At 40.0% G+C, this 23,274-nt stretch overlaps 2 protein-coding genes and 1 pseudogene across 4 annotated transcripts; 2 read left to right on the top strand and 1 right to left on the bottom strand.

Annotated features, from left to right (window-relative positions):
- The first annotated feature begins 3,642 nt into the window (after positions 1-3,642).
- Positions 3,643-4,158, top strand: LOC143604571 (uncharacterized). Its single transcript, XM_077081007.1, has one exon. It carries the CDS (start codon positions 3,643-3,645, stop codon positions 4,156-4,158), a length of 516 nt encoding a protein of 171 aa, XP_076937122.1.
- Positions 4,159-13,441: 9,283 nt separating this feature from the next.
- Positions 13,442-17,502, top strand: LOC143603813 (growth-regulating factor 4-like). Of its 2 annotated transcripts, none has more exons than XM_077080508.1 (4): positions 13,442-13,831; positions 15,506-15,902; positions 16,922-17,349; positions 17,431-17,502. In XM_077080508.1, the coding sequence occupies exons 1-4, from the start codon at positions 13,636-13,638 to the stop codon at positions 17,436-17,438; spliced, it is 1,029 nt and encodes a 342-aa protein (XP_076936623.1). In that variant the 5' UTR covers positions 13,442-13,635; the 3' UTR covers positions 17,439-17,502. The 2 variants fall into 2 exon arrangements, with proteins under 2 accessions (XP_076936623.1, XP_076936622.1); XM_077080507.1 differs by having other exon boundaries at positions 13,459-13,522; positions 13,598-13,831; positions 16,922-17,502.
- A 456-nt stretch (positions 17,503-17,958) lies between these two features.
- LOC143603830 (cadmium-induced protein AS8-like) lies at positions 17,959-18,729 on the bottom strand (annotated as a pseudogene). Its single transcript, XR_013148145.1, has 2 exons — positions 18,488-18,729; positions 17,959-18,412 (listed from the first exon to the last, which is right to left on the bottom strand). The product of XR_013148145.1 is annotated as a cadmium-induced protein AS8-like (transcript).
- Positions 18,730-23,274: the final 4,545 nt, after the last annotated feature.

Below are 23,274 nucleotides of genomic sequence, written 5' to 3' on the forward strand. Positions count from 1 at the left end.
AATATGAGTAAACTTCCTGAAGGGCCGACGGGAACCCCTGCACCTACTTCACGTGTTACTAACACGGAAGTACCTGAAGGTTTTGCTTCAAATGTTTTTGCACGTGTCACAGCTCCGGGTTCACGATTCACTGATGTAACACCAAGTGGTCGTACCCTCGAGCGTGTCACAGCACCAACTGGGCCAACTCCCACTAATTTGGGACACGTTACGGCACCAGAAGGTTCCAATTTGGGTGACCTCGGACGAATTATGGGAGAATCTCGCCGAACTCAATCAGTATTGGATCTGGAGGATGATTCAAGCGATTCTGATCTGGCGAGGACTCATCGACATAATTCCAGATCTAGAGGACCACTGTCTCCAGAAGAGTGGCTCCGCATACAACAAGAGAGTTTGGCAGCTGAATATGAGCGTAGAGTGCAAAACGAAAGTTTTCATGCCCGCACTCTGACTTATGATGAAACTCCAAGAAGATCTCTTTCTCCCCCACCAACGGTAAGAGGAAGTCAGATCCGTTACAATCAACAGGAACAGGATTTTGGTGAAATACGAAGATTGCGTCCCCTTCCTCGCATAGACATGCGGATGCCATCTTACGTGGACGAGCTAGAAAGTTATGATTCAACTTATCACCCCGGTGGTTACAGTTCTTACGCTGGTGATAGCAGATTACGTTCACAGGAGGTGATCAGCCTTCTGGAACCGCACCCTTTACTAAACAATATCACAGTGATGCGGTAAAGTCCTCTTCCGCATCACTGTGGTATTGAGTATGACGGATTACGTCTCGCATCACTGTGGGAGAGACATAATCCGTCATACTCAATACCACAGTGATGCAGAAGAGGACTTTACTAAACAATATCGCCCAGTAGCTTTTGATGAAAAATCAAAGTTCACATCTCGCATTGCAACCGCACCGTTCCCAGTTAATGCCAAAATACCCCCATCGGTTGGCAAGTATGATGGAATGACTGATCCAAGCGATCTCCTCCAGAATTTTGTGGCAGTGGGGGGTGTAAGCGGGTGGACGCTCCCTTATTGGTGGCACATGTTCGCATTGACGCTAACAGGGGCAACGCGTGAATGGTTTGAAAAACTCCCGGATGGCCAGATTTCCAGTTGGGATGATTTGGTGAAAAAATTTTCCCAGCAATTCAGTCAGCAAAAGAAACATACTCGTGGCCAATCCGAAATTTAGGACGTTATCCGCCGAGATAATGAATCTGTGGAGGACTTTATTACCTGGTTCAACGATGAAAGTCTGACTATTGGTGGGATTAGCGAGGACATGCTTCGCGGAGCCTTCCGCAAGAATGTCAGATGTGACGCGTTAATTCGAACGCTAATTGGCAGAGATGGTATGCCAAAAGAATGGGATAATATTATGACAGCAGCAAAGTTATATGACAGAACTGAAAAAACTCTGGGTTATAATAGTTCAAAGCAAAAATTAAAGGTGGAATTTCAAAATCCACGACCAAACAAACAAGAAAATGGAACGATCTGGTCCAGGCTCCAGTCGAATGCGGAGACACCAAAGCCATTTGACGCACGATCTTTGATTGGAAATAAAAACAAACAAAATGCGTCCACTCGATTCTCAAACAATTGGACGCCATTGTCAAAGACCCCCTCAGAAATCCTCACAACTGAGAATTTGAACTTCCGCAAACCCCAGCCACTTATGAGGAGATCATTCCTGGATTCCAAGAAACACTGCTCATTTCACAACGACATCGGGCATAACACGAACGAGTGTGTGGCCTTAAAAAAATGAAATCGAGGCGGCTGTGAAATCTGGCAAAGTGAACATTTAGTCAAAGGTATAAAACCTGGGACTGGTAAGGCTCCCGCATGAGATAACCAGGGCCCGTCCAAAAAGAAGAGAGTTAGAGGATGAAGAGTGGATGAACGAGCCTGTGATCTTCCCGAGAATTAAAGGCGGACCATGTAACAAGAAACCCTTGATTATTCCCGCTCTCTTTGGTCACTACAGATCGCAATATGTGTTCTTCGACACTGGTAGTACATCTGACATTATGTACGAACAGTGCTTCGAACAGCTGGATGATGAAGACAAAGAAAGATTAAACCAATTCATGCTTCCGTATCCGCTTTTGGAGGAGAGATAATGCATCCGCGAGGGGTGATATCATTCCCGGTCACTCTAAGTGATGGAATCCACTCAAGAACCGAGGAGGTTGAATTTTTAGTTTTACCAGCAACATCGAAACATGACATCATTTTGGGGCGTGAAGCGATCGGAGATTTTAATGCTCATCCCTCCACAGCACACGGTGCAGTTGGAATTCCAACTCGTACCGGAGTGGCTATCATTCATGTCAATCACCATTGTTTCGCGACAGAAAGTTCTAAGCCTAGCAAGATTCCGAAACAAACCGGCGGACTGAACCCGAGAAATGGGTGTTAAGTAAGAAATTCCCATAACAAACTGTAACAATTGGACCTACTATCTATGAGATAGTGAGGACTTTTTTGATACAGTTGTTAACAAAGAACGATGATGTCTTTGCATGGCAACCCACGGAAATGACTGGTGTCCCGCGGACCATTGCGAAACATAAACTAAGGGTAAACCCGATGTTTACACCAATTGTCTAGAAAAAACGTAAGATGGGTCCAGAACGAACAAAAGCAATGAATGAACAAGTTCAGGACCTCTTACATGCAGGAATTATTCATCCAATTCATTATCAAACTTGGGTCTCCAATCCAGTTATTGTTCCTAAAAGCAATGGGACATGGCGGATGTGTATAGATTTCAAGGATCTAAACAAGGCGTGTCACAAGGACTGTTACCCATTGCCGGAGATTGATCTCAAAGTTGATGCAGTGGCTCCATTCAAATTCAAATGCTTTTTGGACGCCTACAAAGGCTACCATCAAATCCGCATGGCGGCAGGAGATGAAGACAAGACTGCATTCCGAACAGACCAGGGCACATTTTGCTATAAAATGATGCCATTCGGTCTAAAAAATGTGGGGGCCACATATCAACGATTGATGGACATAGCATTCAAAAATTAGATTGGTCGAAACTTGGAAGTTTATAGGGATGACCTTGTAATCAAAAGCATTGAGGAAGATCAAATGTTGAGAGATATCGAAGAAACGTTCGAAACCTTAAAAAGTATCAACATGAAGCTGAATCCAGCCAAATGTTCGTTCGGGATGGAAGAAGGAAAATTCCTCAGAGTAATTGTTACCGATGCGGGCTTCAAGGCTAATCCGGATAAAATCCAAGCCATAGCCCGCATGCCTTCCCCCTCCTCCCTCAAAGATGTTCAGACTTTTAATGGTCGATTGGTTGCTTTGAATCGCTTTTTGGCAAATCATGCAGCTAAATGTTATCCGTTCATCTCAACATTAAGAAACTGCCTCAATAAGGCACACTTCAAATGGACTCCGGAAGTTGAACAAGCTTTTCTAGAAGTCAAAAAGTGCCTAATGGAGTTGCCCACTCTAACAGCACCTTCCACGGGGGAACCTTTGATGTTATACTTATCCGCTTCCGATATTGCTATTGGAGCTGTACTCCTGACGGATAGAAAGAACGTTTAGACACCGATCTATTACGTTAGCAGAACATTATCGGACCCAGAGACCAGATATTCAATGCTGGAAAAACTTATTTTAGCACTGGTCTATGCTGCCCGACGCCTCCGTAGGTACTTTAAGGGTCACCCCATCAATGTGTTAACTGGATACAAGCTCAAGAATTACCTGAGTAAGCCGGAATTGTCTGGGCGATTGGCGAAGTGGGCCATCGAGCTGGGTGAACATATGATAGAATATAAACCCAGGCCAGCAATCAAAGGGCAGGTGTTAGCGGACTTCGTCACTGAGGTCCCGCGACACAAAGAGAATGAATGTTTGATCGAGCAACAACCCCAGGCGCCTCCGGAACAAAGACAAATCTGGTCGTTGTTCACGGACGGAGCCTCAAGCAGTGAAGGGTCTGGCGCATGCCTCAGGCTGGTCAACCCCGAAGGCCATGAGTTCACATACGCCATAAAGTTAGACTTCAAAAGCACTAATAACGAGGTGGAATATGAGGCTTTCCTGGCAGGCTTGAGGATAGCTAGAAAGGTTGGGGTAAAACATTTGAAGCACGGGTGGATTCCATGCTGATTGCGGGGCAGATTAATGGAAATTATGAAGCAAAAAATGACGTTATGGCTTCTTATCTCTCGCAAGCAAAATACTTAATTAGCCAATTCTCCTCTTTCAACGTTATTCACATCAAGAGGAGTGAGAACAAGTCCGCATACACCCTTAGCAAGTTAGCTTCGACGAATATTGAGCACTTCGCTAAAGACATTCGCGTTGAAGTCCTGGACCACCCGTCTGTTCCACAAAATCAAGTTTTGGTAATTCAAACGGACGTCGAATCGTGGATGACACCGATCAAGGCCTATTTATCATCCTGAGCCCTCCCAACAGAAAAAGCTAAGGCCTGTAAGATAAAACACAAAGCCTTGAATTACAAGATGAATGATGGTACTTTATACCGGAGATCGTTCCTAGGACCGCTGTTGCGATGTGTAGACGCGGAAGACGCAAACTACTTAATTCGAGAAGTTCACGAAGGCATTTGTGGATTACATGTGGGCTCGAGGATGACTGTGGCAAAGTTAATGAACGCGGGGTATTACTGGTCCGGCATGCATTTGGACGCTGTGCAAGAAATCAGAAAATGTGATTCTTGCCAACGCCATGCCCCCAACACCCTGCGTCCAAAAAACGAACTGATCCCGGTAACATTTGCTTGGCCGTTCCAGAAATGGGCCATCAACATTATGGGACCTTTCCTAGAAGCCCCTGGACGAGTCAAATTTTTGATTGTAGCCATTGATTACTTCACCAAGTGGGTTGAAGCCAAACCGGTCGCATCAATAACAACATCAAGTGTTAAGAAATTCCTCTGGGAATTCATTATTTGCAGATTTGGTCTTCTGCAAGAACTGGTAAGTGATAATGGGACCCAGTTTGCGGACACCGGGCTACAAGAATGGCTGAAAGAACTCCAAGTCGTTCAAAATTTCACATCTGTAGCCCATCCGCAAGCAAATGGTCAGGTTGAGAGAACCAACAGAACGATCAAGGCAGGAATCAAAGCAAGGTTAGGAACTAAACGAACGGGCTGGGTTGACGAGTTGCCCCATGTACTTTGGGCCTTCCGCATTCAAAATAATTCCAACAATTCTGAAACGCCTTTCAATCTAACATATGGCACTGAAGCCATGATTGCAGCCGAAATTGGGATTCCATCCGCAAGAGTTTTGATGATCGATGATAATGATCACGAACTCCGGATGAATCTTAACCTTTTTGAAGAGAGAAGAGAACTGGCGTCGATCCGCGAGCATAATTATAAACGCCGATTGCAGAAGTATTTCAACTCGCGGGTCCAGAAATGTGAGTTCGATGCGGGAGACCTTGTCTTCCGCAACAATGAGGCTTCTGGCCAAGAACCTCCGGGCAAGTTGGCCCCAACTTGGGAGGGACCTTACAAAGTTAAAAAAGTATTATCTAAAGGTGCCTACAAGTTACAAATGTTGGATGGGACGGAGATCCCTAGAACTTGGAATGGGGCTCAATTGAAAAGGTGTTACATATAAAACGAAGGTTTTCTTTTCTTAATTTGGCCTGCGTGCCTAAATAGACTAGCAAAGTTATGTAATTTCATTTATTGAAATTTGGCTTATGCCTGATCTATGGAAGTTTACTTTAGTCTCATGAAAATATGTGTTGCTATGTAATCCTTTATTGACAAACAAGAAGATCCTACAAACACTTATATTATGAAGAATAAGACAAAGTGTACCGAACAAAACAAACTTCTTATTATTGATCAAAAGAGATTACAAAGGACAGATGAATACAAGGAGGATAAATCTACATTTATGGGGCGACATCTTCGCCTTCCACATTATCATTATTTGCTCCATCTTGATTCTCTTCATCCTCTTCATCAAGAACAAGGAGATCCTTCAGCTGATCTATGCTGTCCTCCTTGTCCGCAAGCTCGGATATCTACTCCGCAAGAGAAAACTTTAAAGCATTAAAAGTTTTTGTCTTTTGGATAAGTATGGAAGCAGTATCCGGGCCGTACAAAATATATTCTTCCGGAAGCTTGCCTTCTGAAGCAAAGTTGTAGCCTTCCTGGAAGCCTATTTGGCGGCCAGCTTGTTTGGACGCATTCAAAAGAATGGCGAAACAGTTCCCAAGCTCGTCACTATCTCGGACATCGGCGATAACCTGTTGGAATAGTTAAGTATAAATAATTTTGAGCAATTTGATTATTCGCAACAAGATAAGACATATACCTTGGGGATTCCTTCCGCCAACAACCACTTCTTGTCCATCTTAGCTCGGACAAGTTCCATTTTATGACCGGCACACTCCAAGGCTCTGATCTCGATTTTTGGTGGCAAGGTCAGTCAAACGCTTGTCCTTCATTGCTGGTTCAGCTTGAAGAGTTTTTATCAGTTCCGCTTGTTCGTCCAAACGCTTTTGGAGAAAGTTCTGGGCTTCCTCAGCAGCAAGACGGTTGGCCTTCTCAACTTCCAAAGCTTGACGGTTCTCCTTCGCCTCATTCATAGCCCCAAGGGCTTCTTTCTTGGCTTCAGCCAAATTAGTCTCTAAGTCATCCCACTCCTCATTCATCGCTAGCCAGTCTCGGCATATTTCCCGGTTGGTGGAAATAGTATTAGTCAAATCATAAGAGTTTGAGTTTAATAACTCTTGGCGAATACGTTGTCGCTCCCTTTATGTGGGAGGAAGGCTTTCCCGCAAATATTCAGAACATACATCAACGTCGTTTAGCGTTGAATTTCGCGTAAAGACCAACGCGGATGATGTGGGGAAGTGTCTTCCTCATGAGGAGATAGAGAGGTCTGACGCCCATAGGCGAATGTACTAACACCTCCTTGATATCAGAAGTGATGAACATTGAAGGAATGTGACATATTAAAGTAATCAGTATCACCAACTTCCTTATTCTTCAAAGGAGAATCATCCGCTACAAGGATTGGATCTTTGGCGGTGTTAGTTGGTGGAGATGGTGGAGGCAGTGGTGCTGTCGAACTCTTCAAACCTAAAATATCTTCAGAAAAGTCTTTTATACCTACTGTAGAATGATAATCATACATTAGACATGTGGTTGATTAATAATAATTGACAAATTTGGAAAGTGTTAAACTCACCCAAGGAAATGTCTCCAGAATCAAGTTGGTGAAGGCGTGATTCCAAATTGACAAGTTTTGCCTTTTTCGACTTCTTGGATGGAGCAGCCTTGGTGTGTCGAACTTTACGCTTGCCAGCGGCCTTCGAAGCACCCGCACCAATAGCTTGAGGTTCCCCCTCAACATTAGCATCACCAACCGTTTGGTGATCACCCTCATCACCCGCCGACCGATTGGTGGTGGCCTTCGAATCTTGCTTACGGGTTAGACCTACAGTTGAACGCGACGGATTAGTAGCACCAACTGTTAACCCTCCTTCGGAGAGTGACGACTCCTCGCTGGACGAAAGAAGTACTATCACTCCGCTGGAAGTAGCAATAGTAATGGGTTGGGGTTGTAAAATTCCCTCACCTTTCAAGACGAACTCCTCACCTTTGGCATACATTGCCTCGGAAACCACAGGTTCCGGGCTAAGTTTGGTGGAGAAAAGGAAGTTATTTCGAGTACGCTACAAGATGGGCACGTCCCTTTGGTCAATCGGACGGCGTACCATTAGCCCCTCCTCGTGGTCCAAAAGTGTACTGAAGACAGAACCCTCACCTATACGAGAAAGAATAAAAGTTAAGAGTGAGGGAGATATCGAGAATAAAGCTAATAGCATACTTACGTTTTTCCGGGTTCTCATAATAAGGCTCTAACTCAGGGAACGGCCATAACCGACTCATCTTCGTACTTACCATCGCCCCCTCGTGTATGGGACGCATAGGTGTCGGTGCCTTGGTCAAAGTAATAAACCAAGGACGATTCTCGTATTCGATGGCGAGGACTTCCGGTGGCGCATCTTCCGGTTTACGACGAGCCATCGTAAACGGAATAACGTCCTCCCGGATCCAAAAGAACTTTGATTTCCATCCGTATATGCTGCGGATCCATTCGAAGCCGATAGGTCTCTTCCCGGTGGTGTCAAAATCATACCAACCATCGCGGAAAGTCATCTTGTAGAACACGGCAAACATCAAACAGATGGTTCGAAATTATGGGCTTGACAACATAATTCAAAATGTCGAATTCTTAACATCCCAAAAGGATGAATCTGGGATAAATGGGTCCCATATGTTGTCAAGACGGATTGGACAAACTTTGTCGTAGCCGGAAGTTCCCCGTCGTAAAATGGTCCAAATATACGACCATTTTCTTCGCCGGCGGAGCAGTAGCAACCGCACCATCGGTCGGGCGTTCAACCTCCCATGCCGGTGCTAGACCATATACATTTTTTTATATCATCGAAGTCCTTCTCTTTAATGTTACATCCAACCTCATGAATAGCAGGAGGATTCTTCTTGTCGCCTGCCATTAGAATACAATTAAAGAAGAGAAATCGAAAGACAGAATTTGGAAGACTCAGAACTGTTATTATTGAGAGAAAAAGAGTTTGAAAGCGATAAGAGTAAATTGGAAACCACGAATGACTTATTTATACTCATCGCAATAAATGCAACGGACTGACTGACAGAAGAGAGAGAAAACGCGGGCCGTTCGATGATTGACACGTCAGGCGGGAGATTCAAGGAAATGCGAACATGCTGTCAAAAGGCGTCATACACGTCTTGTCAGTTTTCCCTTAAAGTTCCTCTCTTCGCCACGTCATTAAAATTATCCAAATTGCAAAAATTCAAATTTCAAAAATATCTTACAAAGATATTATCGCACAAACAATCTAATATTCACAAGACAAAAAGTTTCTTTCCATTAAAAAATCAAAAGACGGTTACAAAAATATGTAGAAAAAATTACAAAGTCTTAAAAATGTAAACCTATTCTATGGATCAGAGGCTGGTATATTCTCCGGAGATTTCGGTGAAGTGTCTTCAGACGAGGCGTCCTCAAACTCATCATCCAAATAGTCCCTCAGTTGCTGCACGCCATCATTGGCAGAGGCAAGCTCGTGAAGCATATTTTGTAGAGAAAAGACAAGGCTGTCATACTCTTTAATCCGCATATTGTATTCTTGCTTCACATCGAGGCCATGAAGCGGATGATTCTGAAAGGTAAGACCGGATTGAGCATTCTCCATCCCTTCATTAAAACCTTTCACGCGGCCGGCCTGTGCGGAAGCAGTCATCAAATTTGCAAAGCAGTCAGTAAGCTCAATACTTCCCTTAATATGGCGGATGACCTGACAAAATAAAAAGATAATTTATTTAGCATCAATGTAGTGAACAACAAGTGAGGAAAACTCATGGAATCAAGCCCTCGAGTGAGAAACCAGTGACGGTCTTGCTCTGCACGCTCAACCCTCTCTCGGAGTTCTTGGAACTCCTCAGTCATTTGTTGTTTTTCGCTCAAAGCTGCAGTGGCACGGGCTTTCGCCTCTTCACGAGCTTGCAAAAGGGAGTCATAAGCTGTCTGTACCTCAGCAGCACCTTTGTCTTTAAGCTCAACCTGTTCCCTTTGTAGCTTCAGCTCTGCTTCAAGTTCTTGGATTCGGTTGCCTTGAAGGGTCACTTGGCTTTCCAGAGCCGAATTTGCTTCTAGGGCCCGCGCCAAGTCATCCTTTTTCTTTTGATTTTCAGCCCGGGCAGCTTCAAGAACGGCATTTTGCCTTTCACAGGCTTCCTTCCATTGACGGGCGGCAGCAGCATTTTGATCCTGTTCACCCCTAAGGGCGATCTCTGCGTCCGTCTGTTTCCACTTGGCTGCACTGGCTACCAAGCGATGATCTTCAGCCTCTTTCTTCGCAATCTCGACAGCTCGAGAAGCTTCACCCAGTTTCCCGCCCATTTTACGTCATTCGCGTAAGATTTCCTGGCTACAGGCCAAAGTGTTAGCCAAGGAAAAAGATAAGTCGGTGTGAAGATCATGGCGGGAACGTTCACGCTGGTGGGCCATTTCTGCAGGTGGCACGCAATGTTTGACAAAACTCATACAAGTCCCGGGGTCGGAAAACCGAGACCCATTGATAATGTCCCAAGGAGGGACGAACAGATCGAAGTCATCCCCTAGATTCGCCTCCCCGTAATAACGTGAACTTGAAGCTTCAAGAAGAACGGGGATCGAGGAGGACTGTTGAGGGGCACCATGCGTCGAACCTCCTCCAATCTCTTGGACAGATGGTCCAAATTGGAAACTCCCACCTGCACCCATAGTCAAGAGTGAGAAAGTAGAGAAAAATTGAGGATGAGATCGAGATGGGGACTTATTAATCCTGAAACCCTCTTCGTTGACCTTAGGGTTATCATTCTGGGAACCAGCAACGTTCCCAGACTGGAACAGATAGTCCAAGAAGTCGTTAGCTTCAGACTGAAGGTTGGACCCCTCCACATTCGCTTCAGTGGGAGGGGTAGAAGACTTATCTTCCGTCTCCTTCTCTGGAGGAGGATATGGTAGTTTCTCGAATGTCGGGGTTGGTGATGGTAATTTCTCAGACATATCATCCCCAACAATCGACGGATCTACACAAGAAAATCACGTTTAACCACGTAACAAGGCAGTAAAAATTAGAAAATGAAACACGTACCAGTAACCGTCTTCATGCGCTCTGCAAGGTTAGATTGCGGCTTTTAGGGTGACGAGTCCGCTGTTTCTTAGCTGTCGGTTCACTCCTAGCACCAGCAGCACTCATGCCCATGTCACTCGCCTGAAAGGACGAGAAAGTCCTCTTTTGTGCCAATTCTGCCAACAGATGTGAGACAGATGAAAACTCAGAAGCATCATCGGAGCCCTCCTCTCCTTGGGTAGCAGAATCGTCACTCGATGATAGAATGACGATTACCCCATCAGAGGTAAGCATATTAAGAGGAGAAGGATTTAGAACATACGCACCTGTCTGAAAGGTGGCGTCCGAGACTACGGGTTCGGCTCGCACCTTTGTTGGAAAGTGGAAGTTGTTCTTGGTCTTTTCGAGAACAGGCATGTCCTTTGCATCACATATGCTCTTCCTCACACAACCCCTGTCATCAAACAGAGCATTCAACATAGGACCCGGACCTAGAAGGAGAAACACAAAAGTCAATCATATAATCCTCTTATAAAAGTAAAAGGAAGAAAGACAACTTGCGATCATCCAAGCCAATGAACACAGGCTCCAAGTACGGAGACGGCCATAGGCGGCTCATGCCAGCCCCGACGAGGGCCTCCTCAGAAAGCGCCCGCATCGGAGTAGGCTGGGAAACCAGGATGCGGAACCACTCTCGTCCCTCATGAACAGCCGTGACTATGTTGGGAAGTGCCTCATTAGCTGGACGTCGGACCATTGTATTCGGTACCACGTCCTCAGGAATCCAAAAGAACTTGTTCCTCCAATCCTTGGACCTTCCTCAGTTTCATGACCAATACCCCTGTCGGCTATAGCCTGGCATGTAAACCATCCTTTACGGTTGACCATTCGGTAAAAAAACAGCGAATTGATCAAGGCGGGGTATCATCTCGTGTGACGTACACACGAATTCGAAGTGACGAATTCGCATAACGGCACGAGGATGCAATTGCGATAAATGTATCCCATATCCACTCAATACCTTCATGAAAAATTTTGTCATGGGAAAACGGAAATTCCCATAGACGAAGAAGTCAGAATACACAACCATTTTGCCAGGTGGTGGCAGGCTGGCTATAGAACCAGGAGAGGGAAATTCCGGTTTCCACTCCGGTGGGATACCATAAGTATCAATCAACTTCTGGTAATCAGACTAATCCCATCAAAATTCCACTTCGTCAATCTCAAATTGAATAGTCGTCATTACAATAAGATCTGGTGAAGTAGCAAGCGGTTATACGAAAAATTGAGTTGTTAAGTCAAAGGTTCAAAAAGAGAAAGCAAGATGATAATCAGAAAATCAAAAGCAATAAAACTTCGAAGGAAAGTTAACTTCCCTATTTATACTTATCGCAATTAATGCGATGAGATATGAACAGTGGAGAGAGAAAAAATTGCCTAATAGACAGCCGTCACGTCACGCGGGAAATTTTTAAAAGGGAAAAAGTTGTATAGTCAAGTACAGTGACAGCCGGCATATACGTTTTGTCACCTACCCACGCGCCTGCGAGTGGCCAACTTGTCCCTTTTCATGATTATCCACAACAACAAAAGATATTTCTTATCAACTTGCAGAATAAAAATCCCCAAATACGCATTAAGTCCAAAATTTCACCCGCATAAAGTACTTCACGCGGAAGAAACACTGGACCGGGGGACTTATAGAGGTAGGGTACCAAAAAGACCCAAATACCCTTAAATACTACCCGCGGGTCAGCTGAGGGCCTCTCACGAAGCACCCGCGAGACATACGGATCACCCGCTTAATCGTCTAAGGAAGAAACACCCACATGACACATGCGGAAGCATCCTGGCACCCTCAAAGGTCATCCGCAGGACGGTGTACTCGTCCGCACAAAATGACCGGAAGACAATTCTCAAGGACAGCTGTCATTAACTAATTACTTTCCAAAAGGTTTCCCAAGATGCTTCCTTGGGCAATACATGACTCGTCAACCAATGAATGAAGGACATCTGACCATGTTGTTATAACCGTGCACATGGCCAGGGTTTTATCCGTCCTATCATAGGGTGACACGTGTCCAGGTTGTTATACCCATGCACATGGGACGTATAGCTCAACCTATCACAAAGGGACACGCGTCCATACGCTTAGTAAGATCTTTTAGAGAGGGACAGCTGGCCCGATCACCTTCCCACATCCTTCGGCTATAAATCCCTTGTCAACCTGCATGAGGTATTCATTCACAGACACTCCCACTGTACTTACTCCGTTTGCTTTAGTACTTTCTCTCTTAAGAACTGTATTGATTCTCACGCCGTAGGGTGGTTACGGGAAGACCCCCTGTCTTGTCCTTCCCGTAGCGAGACTCACGGTGTCTGTTTTGCAGGTTCCGGTCACTAGACTTTAGGGAGTTATACTCATATTGTGTTGGTTGTTATCGTATCCTACCATGTGGACTCATTGGATTCAGGACCCGACTTGGGGATTGGATTCGTGTTTCTTCACTCATATATATTCATCTTTCGACAATAACATGTAATCGTACCTGGTATGTATTTTACTCCTATCCAGTCGGTAACGATAATTAAGTTGCTCATTTGAACTTTATATAAATCCTAAACTCATATTATATTTGTTTGGTATAAAAGAAAAGAAAAGATTTTATAAATCATACAAGACTTATCCTAAAAGTTATAAAAAACAAAAAACAAAAATGTATTAAGTTGTCAAACATTTGATCCCCACCCACATCTGGATTCCTTTGCAACCAAGCATGTTCAAACCCTAGATCTGCCTGCCTCTTCAAAGGTAACCAAACCAAACAAAACAAACCTTAAAACTATCTGTTACTTGTCTCATCATCTGTTGCTGTTGGTGTTGCAGTTTAAACAACAAGACCCACCAGAAGAGAAGAGAAAGATATGAGTGGTAGCACCACAGTGGCCGGTGGCAGTGGATTCCGGCCGCCTTTCACGCCGGTGCAGTGGCAGGAGTTGGAACACCAAGCTCTCATTTACAAATACTTAGTTGCCGGTGTTCCTGTTCCTTATGATCTTGTTCTTCCCATTAGAAGAAGCTTGGAAGCCTTATCTGAAACCTTCTTTAATAATCCCAACTGTAAGTTTCTTTTTAAACTAACTTATTATTATCTTTATTGTTAAATTAACAATCTTTATTGTGAAGTTAGTCATCTTTAATGTTCAAGATATTATCTTAATGGTTAAGTTAACAATCTTTTTTGCTCAATTAATAATCTTTAGATTTGTTTTTCAATGAAGTTATTTTCTTCATTTCAATATCAAGTTAATAATATGAGACTCAGATTATTAATTTGATATGAACAATAAATTTGTTAGGTGACTTCAACAGTGTGTTAGGTATTCTAGATTGAAATGAGTTAGATAAACAAGAATCTTATGCATTTATGAATAAATTGACAAACACATACTCAAAATTTGAATGCATAGGGTTTAACCTGTTTTATTCATTTTAATATAGAACACCTGATACACTGTTGAAATGTGAAGTTACGAGACGATAGTAATGAAATTTGTTTTTTTTATGAGTTTTGTCTAAACGGGTTAGGGTCAATTTCGGTTTGAACCCACATACATGTTTTGCTAACCGGGTTGTATTTTGGTCGACTTGACGGGTTAGTTAGTGGCCTCTTAGGTTTTTAAAAATGGGGTTTTTTCGGTAAGTAAAGACGATCTTGTTGTTCTCATTAGAAGGAGCTTGGAAGCGTTATCCGCTAGGTTTTTTAATAATCCTAACTGTAAGTTTATAAATTTATTATCTTTATTGCTCAATTGATAATCTTATTGTTCAACGAAGTTAATATTCTGAGACTCATATTATTTATTAATTTGATATGGAAATGAAGTGAACAGCAATAAATTTATTGAACTTCTTACACCTCAACAGTATGTTAGGTGTGATAGATTAGAATGAATTGAATAGACAAGAATCCTATGCATTCATTATTAAATTGACAAGCACATAAACACATACTCTAATTTTTGAGCATGTGTTTGCCAATTTATTCATGAATGATGATGCATTGGGTTCTTGTTTATTCAATTCATTTCAGACTTGTACACCTAACATACTATTCAGGACTTAAGGTTTAGTCTAAACGGCTTCGGGCCAGTTTTGGGTTCAACCAGCCTACATGTTTAGCTAGGCAGGTCTTGTTTAGGTTTATTCTATGTTGTCAAATCTCTTCGGGCGCGCGTTTAGGCGAGGTGCAGTGAAAGTGCCTCGCTTTCATTCAAGCGATCCGGCAATCTTCAGGCGACATTTTGGTCAAATTCCGCCGAAATTTTGAAAATCCTGGTAAAAGTATGTAAATTCCGGGCAAACTGGTCTGAAACATCCAAAAATGGCCTGAAACCAGCTTAAACTAGCCCTAAATAAGCCTAAACATGTATAACCCAAAAAATGATATGTTTATGCTATGCATCTTGCTTATCTCGGCCCTCGCTTTTTAAGCGCCTTTCGCCTAGGTCCAAAGCTCACCCTTTACGCCTGTCGCCTTGAGTACGCCTCGTGTTTTTGACAACTATGGCTTTACTTAGCGGTTTTTTTAGTGACCTCTTTATGCTTTTAACTTTTTTTAAAATGTAGTTTTGTCATAACTAAAACTTACTAGGATTTTATGCCAAATTTGTAAGCAATAGAAAAATGAACACTGTTTTATAATAGAAAAATTATGTCTCATCATCTGGATTTTTCAATTTATTTTCTACTTTTTTACTAACCTTATGCCGCAATTTTGATATTTTTTCAAAGCATTGGGATATTGTTCATATTATGGGAAGAAGTTTGACCCGGAGCCGGGAAGGTGCAGAAGGACAGATGGCAAAAAATGGAGATGCGCCAAAGATGCGTATCCCGACTCCAAGTACTGTGAGCGCCACATGCACCGTGGCAGAAACCGTTCAAGAAAGCCTGTGGAATCCCAGTCTGCTTCTCAGTCATTGTCAACTGCAGTGTCACGTGTCACCACTGTAAGCAGCACTGGCAGTGGTACTAATAGTAATAGAAGTTTCCAGAATCTTGGCAATGGAAGCTTCCAGAACTCTCACTTGTATCCCACCTCGAGCTCGGGGACTATTGATTTTGGGAGTAATGCATCAAAGTTGCAGGTGCATGCTAGTCCCTATGGTATCAACAACAACAGTTTTAGGTACTTGCTCACAATATTATTTCTTACTGGTTATTGAGTATATCATAATCGCTTTCAAAAAACGCATCCAAACACACGCTAAAGTGTGCAAATTTCTTAATTTATATGCATTCAGGGCCTTTAAAATGGGCCCATAAACTATACGATACGGTACATATGATTTAAGCTCAAGTACACTGTGAATTTATAAAGTTAGTTGTAATTTAATGTGGAAGAAGAGTAATGTCATAATGTGAAAGGCTTCTTTCACTTTTTAGGTGAGTTTTATCTTCTCATTGAAAGAACCTTATTAAATTTACGTAATAAAACGGGTCAAGTTACATTTAGGGATGTAAACAAGCCAAGCTGCTCGTGAGCTACTTGAGACTGGTTTGTTTAAAGCTCGAATTGAGCGAGCTTAAACGAGCCCAAGCCTGAGCTCAAGTCTGAAATAAGCTTGTTCAATAAACAAACCCGTGCTTTACTTATCTAGCACAAGCTGGCTTGTGAACCCAAATGGGTCTATTATATTTATAAATTTATATTTAATATATTAAATATATACTTATAATAGTTATAGACTTATAGTTATAGTTAAATTATTGTTATAAAAGAATTATAGTTAAAATATATATAAAACAATAAAAAAATGTATATAACTTAATTATAAAATGTTAAACGAGCCGAGCTTGAGCTTGAAATACTACTCACTGCCTGAGATCGAGCCTTAGAATAGCGCTAAAATGGAGCCGAGCTTGAGCTTTTAAAAGAGCTCAAAAAGAGCGGAGCTCGAGCATAAAAAATAGATCTTAAAAAGAGTCAAGCTTTGGCTTTAGAAATTAGAAGTAGAGCTCGAAACGAGCCGAGCTTGAGCTATGGAAAGTTAAACAAACCGGACTCGAGCCTAGTCAACCTTGGGCTCTGTCCTCTTGCTAGTTTATACTCCTGGTTGCATTTTATTGTTAATACTTAATAGGTAAATTTTTTTTTGCTATGATGGAAACGTGTCAAAATTTGGTTGATCGTATAATAACATGCAGGTATGATCAAGGGCTCACTATCAATGTAGATGATATAAATTACCCTTCTGGAGCTTCGAGTACAGAAAGTTCGTGGCGTCTGGTGCCGACTCAAATGTCTTCAACTTCTCTAATGGAATCAAGAACCGACTCCTATCTACAAACCAAATCTCCACAGCTAACCATGGTCAATGCATTCGAGCCTGTGATCGATACCACTACACCAGGGTCAAAGCCAAGTCAACAACAACATTGCTTATTTGGCAGCAAAATTGAGTCACCGGTTAAAGTCAAACATGAGCAGCAACACATGATGCGTCCGTTTTTTGATGAGTGGCCCCAACCGAGGGAGCCATGGTCGAGTCTGGATGGCGCTAGTGGCACCACAACGCAGTTATCCATGTCTACGATTCATGAATATTCTGCACGAAACAACTGCACCGCAAATGGTGTGTGAAAACTGATAACAGTATGTGGTTGGTTATGTAAGTTTGGAAACAAACTGAATCTTTTTAATTTATGTTGTGCAGCTGATTAAGAATGGCTGATGCAGTCAATATGCAAGTTTGTGGCCAAAGATGGTGTGTATTTGATTATGCTGTATGATGTTGGCAGTTGGATTATTACATGAAGTTGATGTAACTGATTTAATGTTTGTCGATGCTTGTTTGAGCAACTTTTTCAAGAATAAATGTTGAGGACTATTTAAAATTGCACATTAATATGTTATATTTATTTATTTTAAGTTGTAAAACATGTTAGATAATTATCACCAGCTTTAAATATTATTTTAAAAAACAAGATTTAAAATGTATACAGTTTGATTTTGACGGTTTAACAATACGGTTCTCATTTCTATCCGACCTAGCCAGTTTGGTTTGTTGTTTCGCAAAATGTAGTTATAGTTTGATGCATAATTTTTATCAAAACCGACCGAACAATACCCTTGCATAATTTTCATCAAAACCTACCGAACAATACAGTTCCCTTTAAATTTCAAATTGAGATAAACCAACAATTTTATCTTCTGCTTTAAGAAAGACAATAAACTCAAGACCATAAACTCAATACTTGTAACCTAAAGCAACACAGGAACATATAACTTGAACAAATCTCCTATAACTTCTAACAATGATTCAAACAAAATATGACCATTTCTAGTGCATCCCTTTAGCATCATTCGGTCAAGATTACTAAGATCATTTGTCATTAACCTCCAATTTATTTTTAACAAGAGGATTGAATCTTGATACTCGTATTTCATATCTCAATGAGGATGATTAACCCGACTTTTAAGTCCATCAAAATAATCTAAAACCAACTTTGCCTGAGAAGACAACAATCTGTTCACACCCGAAAAATGTACTCTTTTGTCTACACTCTGTTCATAGTTGAAAGTTGACACCCATCTTTGCACGCCCGTTACATTTATGCCATCATTAACACCATTCGAGCCAAGCAGACCACTAGATCGAGCAAAATCCACCGCACCGCCTCTTGTAGCCATCAAAGCTGTAAACAGTTACTGTGTCAAATATCAAATATGGTGGTTATAAAGATTATAGTAAATAATAATCTAACTTTTACCACTAAATGGGACTTTAAGGAGGCGATTTGCAGGGAGACCAACGCCAACACCAGCAAGGGTAATACCGACACTGAATCCGACACCACAACCAGCACCAATATAACCAATGACTTCGGGCCCCACCCAATGCCACAACCGAATCCTATGCCCATGCCCCAAAAGGCTCCAGATGTAGGATGCACAGGGTTCCATCTCTGATATCTTCTGAACAACCCTTTTATGATCATTGGTACCTGAAACTATAACACTAATTAATGGTTTAGCTGACAACCTATGTGTTATGTTGTTTGCATCAGATTTAGAGGCATAATGGCTGGCATATGGAACACTCTACATACCACTTTGTTCATAAACTATTAAAATCAAATGAATCTAACAAAGATTGCTGTTAACAACAAGAACAAAACAATCAGAAATTAAAGAGATCTCACCAGGCAATCTTACTCTGAAACTCGATCCAGGCTGCAAACGAACCGAACCGGACATCTCTTGCCAAAGTTAACACTATTAAGAAGGTAAGTTTTGCAACTCCGTTGGTTACAAGTTTCGGAGGAGGCAACTTGGGTGATGGATCAGATTATGGTGTTGTTATGAATGATTTACGGAGCTTCAGTCTTGGTTTAACACAAGAATTTGTTAAGGTAGAAGAAAAAAGGGAAAAGGCTAACTTAAATGTTTGGCACAGCAGAATGTCAAGGAAGTAGTAAAAAGTTGTGATAGGGTGAAACACCCATCTGCTAGCAATTGTTCACCATATATGATTCGACCAGTTGAAATAAACAAAGATCTAACCAAAGAGGAAAAAAAAATTAAGGGATTGCATATTTGATGGATGTGAACATGTCGGGTGAGATTTGGTTTTTAGTTTTTTGTTTGTATTTATTTCAATTAATTGCTACACATGTGTTGTAGCATAAAAATAGTATTATGCAGGCCATATATATATATATATATATATATGGATGGGTTATAATAAAAACAAATAGTTTCCTATGAAGAGTAAGAATAAATCTAAGCCATTGGATTTATAATCTAGTGGCTGAAATTGGTAGTTTTTGAACTACCAAATAGTTTCCTAATATCTAGGATTTAAGCTACATAGTTTTCTAACTCTAAAATTTATGTTATTACTACTCTCCTACAAAACTATGTTGTTTTATTTTAACCCTTTTCTATCTATATATATATATATATATATAGTTTTAATTAGAGGTGGCAATTTGTATGGGTTGGATTGGATTTGGGTGATGGGTAAGGATGTGTTTGGGTTAGGATGGATTTTTATGAAAAAAGGTTAGGATGGATAAATGTCAAGATGGGTTAAGTTAATCTATCATGACGCATGTAAAAGTTAAAATATAAACGGTTTCAAAAACCCCTCAAAATATTAAAAAAAAACTAATAATAACTCAAAATATAAATAAAAAGCGAAAAATGTAAAACAACTAAAATGTTTACCCCGTCATTCTGGCTCATTAAAAAAAACCCGAGAAATTTCGGTTTAGCTTTAAGGTTTAGTTTAGCTCTTAGGTTTCGGTCTTTTCAGTTACTTTGTTTTGTTTTGGTCGGTTTCTTCTTTTTCATTTCAATTCATTTTCAGTTAATATTTTTCGTTTTGGTCGGTTTTTTTGGTTTCAGTGTTGTTTCGTTTTAGTTATTTTTTCCGGTTTCATTTCGTTTTTTTGTTTCGTTTTGATTCATTTTTTTTTGTTTAGGTCGGCTACATTTAAGCTTTTTTGTTTCGTTTTGGTAAGATTTTCGGTTGCACTTCACTTTTTTTTGTTTCGTTTTGGTCAGTTTTCCGTTTCATATCTCGGTTTTTTTTGTATCGTTTTGGTCGTTTTTCTATTTCCTTTCAGTTTCGTTTCAGTTTTTTTGTTTCGTTTTGGTCGAATCGGTGTTTTTGATTCGTTTTGGTCAGCTTTTCGATTGCATTTAGCTTTTCTTTATTTTTCCGTTTGGTCAGTTTTTCAGTTTCATTTCGGTTTTTTTGTTTCGTTTTGGTCGTTTTTCTATTTCGTTTCAGTTTCGTTTCGTTTTGGTCAGCTTTTCGGTTTCATATCGTTTTTTTGTTTCGCTTTGGTCGTTTTTCTATTCCGGTTCAGTTTCATTTCGTTTTGGTCAGCTTTTCGGTTTCATATCGTTTTTTGTTTCGTTTTTCTGTTTCTGTTCAGTTTCATATCATTATTTTTGTTTCATTTTGGCCAGCTTTTCGGTTTCATATCGTTTTTTTTGTTTCGTTTTGGTGGTTTTTCTATTTCGATTCAGTTTCATTTCGTTTTTTTTTGTTTTGTTTTGGTCGATTCGGGGTTTTTGTTTAGTTTTGGTAAGCTTTTCGGTTACATTTCGCTTTTTTTGTTTCGTTTTTGTCAGTTTTTCAGTTTCATTTTGTTTCATTTTGGTCGTTTTTTTATTTCGTTTCGGTTTCATTTTGGTTTTTTTGTTTCGTTTTTGTCAGTTCGGGGTTTTTGTTTCGTTATGGTCGTTTTTTTTGTGTTTCGGATGAGTTTTGTTTCGCTTGTGATAGTTTGGATATTTTGAATTAGATAAATTTTGAATAACTTGGGTATTTTGTTTTGACTCATTTTAACCTATAAATGAAATTCACATGTATATTTCCAACCCATTCTGACCTTCTTGAAAAAAAATTTTGATCCATCCTGACCTATTTAATTTTTAAAGTTTATCCATATTAACCCAAAACAACTCATTTGGGTTGGGTTTGCCACCCTTAGTTTTAATTATTATTCGGAAAATGACTAGTTATTATGTCGGTTTTGCAAAGATATTGATTATTTTAATATTTATAACCTTCAAATATCAATTTATGAGTTGAAAGAGTTTGTATAACCCAAGAATGAGTTTTAATAACCAAAAACCTAAAAATATCCCGCTGGGGGTGGCTCGAACTCGCACCCCTAGCTAGGGAGCTTGCTGATTAATGTTAGAAACAGAAAACTTATGAGCAGACAAACTCCTACCCAATTCAGAACCCTAACTTTCAAATCGATTAATCCTGAGTATATTTGTTAAATTAACCATAGAGGTAACAATCTATGACTAAAAACGATCACTATGGTATAAAAAATTACCTTATTTGCTGTATAGTTGCTGATAAACAGCCCGAAGAACACACGGCTAAGAGCAAGTCAAATCCAACGATCAAATGGCTGTTAAAGTATAATTAAGTTTGGGGGTTTAGTTTGCGCTGGGTAGAGGGTTGTTCAGGCTCAGTTAATTGCATTATGATGTTTTTTTAGGGTATAATGCTTGACGGGTTAGGACGGTTTGATAAATAAGTAAACCCGATCGTTTTGTGATTCATATTCTTTAATTGATACGTCGGTGTGGTGCGGATTACACATAAAAACAATCTCCAGTAATCAATTCCATGATTAGGGCGAAGATTATGGTCCAAGGCATTAAACGGGTAAACGGGTTTGGGTTTGGAATTCAGGTTACGGGTTGGGAATATGTATAATGATAATAATATTTGCATATCAGTCCTTGGACATTGAAGATGAAAACGTATTAAGTTAATAGTTTTCGTTTGGGTTAAGTTTGCCATAATGTGAAAGTTGTATTTATATATTATATAAATAATTAAACAATAATATAACAATAGTTAATTTACTTCGATAAATGCGCTATCTTAATTGATAAAATTTTCCGAACATAAAAAGGGTCGGGTTACGGATAAAATCTTTAACTAAAAGCAAATTCGAGTTGTTACAGAAAGCAATTAACAAATAGCATAACACATGTTTAAAAATTGTTAGAAGACTCAAATGTTATGCTTTCACTTATATTTTGATTAACATCAAACATATTATACTAACAATCTGAAATCTTACTTTAACCGTATGGGTAAGGATATAACAAAATTTATTTAACTAAAATGTGCAAACTTTTTAATTATGTTAATTATGTTGTAACTACATAAATATGAGTGGTTGGAATTTGATCCTTGGATTAATAGTCATTTAATGAGAGGATAAAATAAGTTGTTGAGATTTATTATTTTGATGAATAGTTATTTTTGTGATTGATCAAATCTTTGCCTTTTTAATATATATATATATATATATATGGTAAGGTTAATGTAAAAAAACAATATTTTTGTGAGAAGAATAAGAATAGATCTAGGTCATTGGATCCATGATCTAATGGTTGAGATTGGTAGTTTCTAAATAATTGTATTGTTTCATATTTACATTGTATAGTGTCATATTTAGGTGGTTTGTTTTATTTTAAAGCTCTTCTCACACTTCTCACAAAACAATTGTTTTTTATTTGAACTCTTTTATATATATATATATATATATATATATATATATATATATATATTGGGGAGGGTTATCCTAAAAACAAGTAGTTTCCTAGGAAGACTAGGAATAAATCATAGTCATTGGATCATATCAATCAATTATTGAGATTTAAAATTACAAAAAACTGTCATAGTTTCCTACAATTACTTTTTCCCCATTATAACTGACATAGTTTTCAATAATTGTTCTTTCACCATAGGTTTTAATGACAAATGTCAAAATTCTATTGGTTCTTACCATTCATAGAAAATAATTTTTTTTTATTTGAACCATTTTCTATATATATATATTGTTGTGCTTTGTTTTATTTTAATATGACATCTAGATATTTTTCGTTACGTTCTTTCCAAATATATCGTTACGAAGTGTTTTCTTTATCTACATTTCAATTATCAAAAACAACTTGTCGCAAAGGGCGGACTATATTATGCCATTTAAAATTGTTAATTGTGTTGCCA

The sequence above is a fragment of the Bidens hawaiensis genome, unplaced genomic scaffold (assembly GCF_021521415.1).
Source record: "Bidens hawaiensis isolate Kalapana, Puna unplaced genomic scaffold, B.hawaiensis_p1.1 tig00001961_1, whole genome shotgun sequence".
In the NCBI taxonomy this organism is placed as follows: Eukaryota; Viridiplantae; Streptophyta; class Magnoliopsida; order Asterales; family Asteraceae; genus Bidens; species Bidens hawaiensis.